Source organism: Triticum aestivum, chromosome 7A, assembly GCF_018294505.1.
Source record: "Triticum aestivum cultivar Chinese Spring chromosome 7A, IWGSC CS RefSeq v2.1, whole genome shotgun sequence".
Lineage (NCBI taxonomy): Eukaryota > Viridiplantae > Streptophyta > Magnoliopsida > Poales > Poaceae > Triticum > Triticum aestivum.
In genome coordinates this window covers 105,605,505-105,615,027 of record NC_057812.1, presented here as the reverse complement: position 1 = coordinate 105,615,027, position 9,523 = coordinate 105,605,505, and the positions used below count along the sequence as shown (strand labels likewise).

Genomic DNA, 9,523 nt, shown 5'->3' with positions numbered 1-9,523 from the left:
CTCGGCGCCGGTGGCGCCGCACCCGGCTGCCATACCTAGCGGCGCACCTGCCGCGAGCCTCGCGCGGTGCTCTGGCTCGGGGGAACCCCAGGAGGGCGCCAGCACAAACCCAACCCCGCCACTCGACCAGATCGGTATGGCCAGGAACACCATGATCTTCACACCGCTACATGAGATTCACTAGACATCTACGTAGTACTATATCGAAGTTGCCTTCGACAAAACAGCGAAGACAATGAGATTCTGTGAACAAATGCCAAGATGATGCTGATGACTTTCCCCTTTTCATGTATTCAGCCAAAGACAGGCAGAAAGGCAAATCTGCCCTACCCATCCAGCCACATGATTTCCCAGGCACACACGCAGTTACACACAGAGCATCCAGTTAGAAATCACCACAGCAATCATCAAAACTCAGTTACCAGCCTAGACTAGACTACAGTCAGAACCTAGCCGATGAATCTGACTGTACATTCTATGTTTCACACTGTACTGCAGTCAGGAAGAGCCGCCGCCGGAGGAGGAGCCCGGCTTCCCCTGCTTCGACGACGAAGGGATGCCCGCGAACCTCGCGTCAGTCAGCTCCTTCACGACATCGACCATGGACGGCCGGCGGCTCGGCTCATTCGCCGTGCACCTAAGGGCCAGGCGCAGGACCTTGCGCACCTCCTCCATTTCGACAGTGCTGTACACTTCGTCCAGGAGGGCCGGGTCGCAGACGGGCCCTATCTGCTCAGTGCCGTTCAGGGCGTGGGGCACCCAGCCGACAATGTCCATGTTCTCCGGGAACGAGGGATCCACCGCTGTCTTTCCCGTTATCAGCTCGAGCAGGACGACGCCGTAGCTGTAAACGTCGGTCTTGATACTGTTTCTGGTGGAAAAGGCCAGCTCTGCAAGGAAACAACACGGCCTGTCAGGTATCAGCTTGTCACTGAAAAAACTCATGAAATGGAATACGATTCACTATCAAGAAATGGTTTGCATCATGCATACCTGGTGCCATATATCCAGTTGTGCCGACAACCCCGGTAGACTGTGGAGCAGCAGAACACTGATCCATGATCTTTGCTATGCCGAAATCTGCGATGCGCGGCACCATGTCCTTGTTTAACAATATATTGCTTGGCTTAATATCTCGATGAATGATCGCAGGGACAGAGTCATGGTGAAGATATGCCAGGCCATGGGCAGTTCCAAGAGCTATGTTATAGCGCATGCTCCAGTCCAGACTCGGCGTCCGGATCCTGTGCAGGACATCATAGAGGCTGCCATGCTCCATAAAGTCATACAGTATGAACCCAGAGTCACCCCTCACCCAGAATTCTTTCAGCTTTATCAAGTTCCTGTGCCGAACTTTACCAAGCGTCTTCAGCTCTCTGATCATGCTCTTGTAAGAACTGCTGCGTGCGGAAATTGCAAGCTTCTTTATAGCAAAGACCTCCCCTGAATTCAGTGTTGCCTTGTACACCGTCCCATGAGCACCTGTGCCTATGACATACTTGTCATCAAAGTTTTCTGTCTTCTCTATAATCTCATTTAATTTAGAAGAAGAGCCTTCAAGCAAATTACTGATTGTCTCCTCACTTTTTGTCTTCGAATCTCGATTCTGCAGAAGGATACAGCAGAGGATAAGTACCGCTACTGCTCCAATGAACAATGAACCAAGAATAATAAGTGCAACCTTGAATCGACGTTTTATTCCTTTTTTCCCTGATCCTCCACACGGTTTCAACACATCAGATCTCTTGCAAGAAGAGTCACTGTCATGGCAAGAGACGCAGAGACCTGAATTTCCATTGAAGGAGCTTGGTGTGGAGTTCAGAAATTTCAGAAGATATTCTGGCACTGGTCCACTGAACCTATTATAGGAAAGATTCAAGGCATGCAATGAATGTAGAGTTCCTAATGCGCCGAGACCTCCAGTGAGGTTATTAACTGACAAATCTAAACTTTGCAGTTCCACCAAATTGCCCAATGGTGTTGGAAGATCACCCACCAGTCCATTGCTGCTGAGATTCAATGCAATGAGTTTGATCAACTTTCCTAAAGATGAAGGGATACTGCCTCCAAGAATGTTGCCACCAAGTTGCAGCTCAAGAAGCATAACCAACTGCGAAAGAGAATCAGGTAAGCCCCCACTGAATTTATTCTCCTGCAACCGTAGTTGTGCGAGAAGCTTCAGGCTGCTTACTGTCATGAGTGCCGAACCATGCAGAGAGTTGAAACTCAGATCCAGGATATACAGCTTGGAGCAACTAGAAACCTGCGCTGGAAGTGCACCATGTAGACTGTTTTGTGAGAGGTTAAGGACTCCCAAATTCACCAAGTTTCCAATTTCAGGTGGTATTGGACCAACAAGTTTGTTTCCTGACCAGTTTATCATTGTAGTATTTATGCATTTGCCCAAGCTTGCTGGAATATCTCGACTTAAAGAATTATGACTGAAATCCATATAGCCCAGCCTTGCACAGTTTCTAAAATGTGGAATGGGCCCAGTAAGATCATTGTTTTTGAGAATGATTCGTTCCAAACCTGGGCAGTCTGCAACATTGGATGGGATGCTACCATTAAGAAGATTGAAGCCCAAAATCAACACCCTGAGTCTTTTCCTTGAACAAATGTACGGAGGTATTCCACCGGTAAAACTGTTGTTGGTGAAATCAATTTGCTGTAAAGGGCTATTAACACCCAAACCCGGGGGTATGACTCCGGTGAAGAAATTATCAAACAATGTGATGTTCTCCAATAACTTCAATTCAGCTAACTTAAGAGGTAGCTTCCCAGTAAAACCATTGCTGTAAATAAGAACACTTCGAAGGTACCGGATGCTCCAAATATCCTCAGGAAACTCCCCGGTCAGGCGATTCTCAAAAAGAAAGAGCTTCTGCAAGTGTCTCAGATTAGCCAGCTCTTTAGGAACAGTGCCCTCAAGCATGTTATGATCCAACTCTAGCCACTCCAGCAACCGACAGTTACCAATCTCAGGAGGGATTGAGCCAGACAAGGAGTTTTGAGAAAGCATAAGCAAGGTGAGGTTGCTCAATAGGCCGAGCGAAGCCGGAATTTGGCCAGAGAAACTGTTGTTGACAAGTGCAAGTTCTGTCAAGCTACTGCAATTCCCTAGCCGTGCTGGAATACCGCCCCTCATCTGATTGAACGACAATATGAATTTCTCCAACTTGCAGTTCTCAAAACTGAAATCAATCTCTCCGGTGAAGCTATTTCCAGTGGCATCTAAAACTTTCAGTCCTTTAACATAGCTCAAGGTTTTCGGAAGGCTCCCGCTCAGCCGATTATCCAGCAGATAGAGTTCCTCCAACTTGGTGCAGTTGCCAATTGAATCTGACAGACCTCCAGATAATGCATTGTGCATCAACCAAAATGATCTAAGGCTTGTCGTTTCACCAACTGATAAAGGGATAGAACCACTGAGTTTATTCTCATTGAGGTACACGTCCTGCAGAAACTGGTTCTTGAACAACCCCTCTGGTATTTCCCCACTGAGGGAGTTAGTGTACAACGAGAGTGATGATAGTTTTTTTAGGTTGGACAGTGATTCTGGTATTTCACCAGAAAGGAAGTTCTCGGAAAGATCCAACTGTTCAAGCATGCTACAATTGCCCAGTTCTTGAGGGATTGGACCAGATATGCTATTGTTTAGCAAAATGATGACTTGTATGTACTTTAGAAGTCCTATTTGAACTCCTAGTGAACCAGAAACTCCAGACGATGTTAGGTCAAGAGAAACCACATTGTTCCTTTTACCACAACTAATTCCAGTCCAGTTACATGGGGTTGTATCAGAAGCATTCCAACTTGATTTTATGGAACTAGGCAATATGAGATTTTTGGACAGAGCAAGAAGGGCACGACCATCTGAATTCAAACTCCATGACGACGAAACCAAACTTAAGAAGAGAAACAATGAATGCCACAATACAAGCCCCATTCCGTTCCTGCAAAAGTTCGTAAAGAAGTTAGCAGAAGATTGTATGTTTTCTCAAACTGATAGGAAACGAAACAATCGATGCCCAGAAGTGCCTCGCAGATATTACATCCCGAGCACAAAAATGGCAGCAAATTTTGCAATCCAGGGTCAGGCTTCTCATACTTTAGAAGGAATTACGCTATGTGCTATGGCCTAGTATACCATGTACACTCCAAATTATTTGCAAAAAAAATGTTGTACGTCCTAACAAGAGCTTTCTCTTGAAAAACATAAAACTGTGAGTTGGGTTTCATGGTTTATGACTCCTATCTCTTTTCAGCATAAATATATTTTACTACTAAATATTACCTCCGTATCAAAATATAAGACGTTTTTGTAGGCTAGCCTACAAAAACGTCTTATATTTTGGTACTGAGGCAGTAATATCTAAGGGTTGTGGTCATATCCATGAGGTCCCTCCAACAATCCCGAACCTCGAACAACCCACCACATGGGTGCAAGCATTTCTAGACTCGAATCTGGGTTCCTATTTATTATACTGTAGATTATTCAAACGAAAATTATTTTACTGTTAGGGCTCCCCTACAGCTTGTTGTTAAAAAATGTCCTTCAAACAAAAACTTTGAGGTGATTTCATAGGTGAGATAATTTCTTTTTTCCGAGGAAACTGAGGCTATTAGTAAGAATCAGGGTCAATTAAATTGAGGACCAAGTTGGCAATTGCTAGGACGTCATTAAATTAATATTTTGTTCATGGATACTGAAAAAGTTGATGTCATTTGCAAAGAATACGTGTAACTAATATTTTTTTATCGTTTTTTCTTTTCTTTTTGCGGGAAGAAGAGTGCTTAAACTTCTAGTAGCGCTGAGTCGAAGTGGTCTGAAATTCTAATGATAAACAGAGGAACAAACAGGGAAATAGCTGGGAATCCAATTATATTTTCATCAATTACAAACACTATAATTGTATAACAAAAGTCGCTTGGTGTCAACATATGTATTCTAGTGCGGCAACGCAAATGCGTGGAACATTCGACAGGCTCGATAATAAATTCCTGTAAAGTCAGACCTCCAAGCACCATCGACATACGCACCATTGCAGCGTAGCAACACAAACGCGCGGAATATTGCAAGTTGAACAATAAACTGAGAGAGCATGTGAAGTCAGACCGCAAATCACCATCAACCTTTTTTTTTCTTTTGAGAATCAAATCACCATCAACTGGAGAACCAGTTTGTAGTTTAGGCAAGTTTAGGTGGACCGGAGAAGCAAAACCCAGGACGACGCCGAAAGCAGCGACAGCCCATGGTTTTGAAGCTACCCCTCTCCTGGCTGGCCCATTTATTTCAGCGAAAGCAACTCAAAACAAGTTTCCCAAAGAGGTTCGGAAATGATAACTCTGATCCGAGGGGAGAAAAGATGATGCTGAATCACAGCTCTTCCCTGGCAGACGAAACCAGTGTTGAGCGAGCACCTAGTAATTTGTTAGTTTTGTAATTTGCACACATCTAATTCGACATTTGAGTTGAGGAAATGGGCACTCCGGAATGCTCTGCTCTATCGATTGTTCAGACTTCAGACCTAACCTCCAACGCGTTCCGCTAATTAATTTCCGCCGAATAGGTAGGCGAGCCAGCCCAGAAGCATCTCCGGGGAAACCACCAACTGTAATTTTTGCCCACACAACAGTTTCAGTGGGCAAGAAAGAACCAGCGGCATACCACGAGCTTGCTCCCTGCCATTGCTCCGTAACCGGGGGCAGATTCTGACGAAAATGCAGAAGCGCGCTATGTAACCAAGAACCAAGAATCAAGAACTGATGTGAAGGGAATGGCCCTACAACTACAAGGACGCCAGGCATGCCCAGGGATGAAGAACAGACAAAGCATCGGCCGGCGGTTCCACGGAAACGAATATTCCAGCCACAGCGAAAGCGGAAACTAACCCGACCCAGCGAGTGGAGAGCGAGCACAGGGGAGCGAGCGAGGAGGGAAAGGAGTGCGTACCGTGCAGCAGCAGCAGGCGGCCGGCGCCCCCGCAGATCTCAGGCGCCCGGGAAATGGAGGCCGGGGGGCGGCACCAGCGCCGTGGCTGCGCTAATACTGGGCTGCAGCGTCCATGGACCACGGCGAGAGAGAGGGAGGGGAGAGAGGTGGTGGCACTGCCGCACTGGCACACGCGTGGGAGAGAGAGAGAGAAATAGAAGGGGGGAGCAGCCAAGGCTCAAGGGGGAGCGGGGGTGCCGACCTCTGTTGTGGGCGCTGCGTTGGTAGTTGCCGCAGTGAGTGCGGGTGCGAGAGTGGAAAGTGCGTCCACACGCGGCAGTTCACACGCACGTATCCGCGGACGGGCGGTGAACAGTGCAAGTTCCCACACGGGCGTGCGCTTGGATCGGTAGGTGTCAACGAACGCCAGGCTCGCGTTCACACTGATTTTGGTTCGGTTTTGACAGTCAGGGGCTGAGCGGCTGAGGTTGCTTTCTTCCGCCTTAAAAAAGTTCACAGATTGCTTTCTGCCCTGAAAAGTGTCCTTTAGAAGTAATCATGTACTCCCTCCTCCGAAAATACTTGTCATCAAAATGGATAAAGGAAGATGTATCTCGAACTAAAATACATCTAGACACATCACTTTTTATTATTTTGATAACAAGTACTTTTGGACGGAGGGAGTATTTGATTACACAAACAAATTGTAAGGGGTAATTGCACTCCAGATACATTTCTACTTCTAAAAGGAAGTTGGTAGCCTGATATGGTTTATTTTCGTCTCACCACCTACCACCCTTTTTTACTGGTTTTTCTCTCTCCTATTAAACAACCAAATCCCATTAAGGGGATCTTGTTTCATGCTTTGGCAGATGTTGATTCAATTAAATCGTATAAATAGTACGTAATTAAGAATTCAGAATCCATGAGATCATCTTCCCAAAAAAACAAACATAATTTTTATCTCAATAACCTTTCAAAACAAAATCAGATATTTCTTCATATCAAATCACTAATTTTCTCTGCTCCTGAAGAGTAGTTGGTAGCCAGGTATGGTTTATTTTCGTCTCACCTTCCACCACACCTCCTCCCATTGGTTTTTTCTTCCTTCCATTAAAAACCAAATCCCATTAAGGAGGAATCTTGTTTCGTGTTTCCTTTTATAGGTGCTAATTCAATTCAATCACGTAAATAATAAGTAATTAAGAATTCAAAAATCGCACCATATATGTGAAATCACCTTGCTAAAAGGCAGACATAAGATTTATCTCCATAATCTTCAAAAACAAAATCAGATATTCCTTCATAAAAAATTGCTAATCCCACATGCTATACCAATTATTATTATTATTACCTCTACTATTAATTGACAATCACAAGTTTCCTAAAAACAACAAAAATAATATATCTTTTTTTATGGGCGTACGCATCAGCGCGCCCCTATGGTGGGATGCCGTGCGTAACACCATGGGAGACGTCGTGGCTGGGCTGACACTGGTGCGATGCTCTAGAATGCTAGGGTGTGGATCATGGCGTCGAGGACGACCGTGGCGGAAGGCAGGTCGTCAGACCGCCACATACGTGTTTTCGTGGACGTAGTCATATTATATTTTTTGTCAGTCATACAGAGAGCCAGATAGACTACATTCTCAAATGAAATGTGTCCATTCAAATGTCAAGAAATTCGTTAAGCAAATGTGTGCTACAATACTCAGTAGTCATCATCGTTCGTAGCAGCCATTCATGCAAAAATATTTTGAAAATCAAGCACTGAAACAATTTGGAAATCAAACCATTAATGAATTAATTAGCTAGATAGTTAATTACGCATGCAATTAATTAGATCCATTTAAATAGAATTTTTTTTCCACATCGAATCAATTTGGAAATCGAGTCATTAATGCAATTAATTAATTTAGTAGCCAATTATTTATGCCCACAGATAATTACAAGGTAGGAAATTTTTTCAATTAGTCGGATAATTAATTGATTTGGTTGGCAGTTATTTAGGCATGCAAAGAATTAGATAGGCCGTTAATATTTGTGTACTTAATTAATTAAGCAAGCATTTAATCACGTCGAATCATTTTGAAAGCCCACGTGGGCAATGACGATCAACATGCTCTCAGCAACATGGCCGAGCACTGCTTGCTAACATGGACAACGGCCACCATACGCTCACGACATGGGCGAACTAGCGTTCACTAAGATGGATGACAACTATGCTTTGCAGGATGTCCACACGCTGATAGTTGCCGAAACATTCGCGGGTGAGGACAACACGACACAATATTGGCCAGGTGGTTCATGCTATGGTAGAAAGGAAGAGTGTTCCAAGAATAAGAAGGAAAAATAACTAAAGCGACCAATTGATACATGGTGTTGGAGAAAGAAATAGTGTTCACAAAATAAGACGAAAAAAAAGAAAGAAAGAGTATTCTAGAAAATAAGTAGGAACAAGAACTAAAGCTAGCGAGGAATAAGAAAGTAGAAGACGAGGCGTTGATGACGAACACACTAGTGTTGGCGTGGTGCTGGTTGGCGCCAATGAATGAATTGGCGAACAAGCTAGAGTATAAGATGTAGGGAAAGACGAGGAAGAAAAACAACAATTATCCCTTCTAGCATATGTGGGTTGGAGGTGAAGCTTATTGGTGAATAGGAAATACGTTCACGTTGCCACTCGTCTCCAACGTTAGTGTGCATTTGCAAAGATGAATGGACCTTTGACAATGATCTCTATAGTTATTTGTTGTTTTGTGTCAATAATATGTGTTAGTTTAACCCACTTCATTATATTATAAAAATAAAAAAAATGTATCCATGTTGCAGTGCACGACAAAGATGAGGTAAACTGTTGGAGATATGCCCTAGAGGCAATCATGTATGATGATATTTCCTATGTGTTTATGAATAAAGATAGTCCTTGGACATTATCAATGATGTGTATCAGTAAGTACGTGACTTGTTTGTGAGACTATGCATTGTATGATGACTATCCTAAAAAGTCCCTAGTCGAAAGGGCTGTGTGGACGCGCAGCCAACTAGACTAGCATATGACACGGTCGATGGTTTGGTCTCACTAGCCATGGAGCATTGGATGCTAACCAGATAATATGAACTTGGAAAGATCTGGTCGGATTCGACGTAGTCGGATACGAGTCGAGATAAGGTCCGAGTCGGACAAACCCAACTATGAGACGCAGCGATATGTCATATGTGAGTCTCGAGTACAACATGTGTTCTATGTCCTAAGACCTGAGCTGACGCATGTACTCGGGATGATGACAGACTTGCTTTGTTGAAAATATGAGCAAATTACTATGAGATTTAATCTGAATAAATAGAAGATAAATCATGACTACAGTAGCAGAGATTAAACTAATCATATGAAGTAGCATAGCAGATGAACAGATCACATCTAGGGCACATACTAGAAACATGAATTCTACCACGATCTCGAACAGGAAGGATAGAATCACATACGATGCAGCGAGAACAGCACCGCCGGCGTTGACGTTGTCGCCCATGTCGTCGAGGATGAGGTTGCCGAGGTCGGGGAAGAAGTCGTCGTTCACAAAGTCGTCG

At 44.2% G+C, this 9,523-nt stretch overlaps 1 protein-coding gene across 2 annotated transcripts; it reads right to left on the bottom strand.

Annotated features, from left to right (window-relative positions):
- Positions 1 to 205: 205 nt before the first annotated feature.
- On the bottom strand, positions 206 to 6,245 carry LOC123149042 (receptor-like protein kinase). 2 transcript variants are annotated; one of them, XM_044568575.1, is made up of 4 exons: positions 5,957 to 6,245; positions 1,682 to 3,956; positions 994 to 1,606; positions 206 to 890 (listed from the first exon to the last, which is right to left on the bottom strand). In XM_044568575.1, the coding sequence occupies exons 2-4, from the start codon at positions 3,947 to 3,949 to the stop codon at positions 499 to 501; spliced, it is 3,273 nt and encodes a 1,090-aa protein (XP_044424510.1). In that variant the 5' UTR covers positions 3,950 to 3,956; positions 5,957 to 6,245; the 3' UTR covers positions 206 to 498. The 2 variants fall into 2 exon arrangements, with proteins under 2 accessions (XP_044424510.1, XP_044424509.1); XM_044568574.1 differs by having other exon boundaries at positions 994 to 3,956.
- Between the last annotated feature and the right edge of the window lie 3,278 nt (positions 6,246 to 9,523).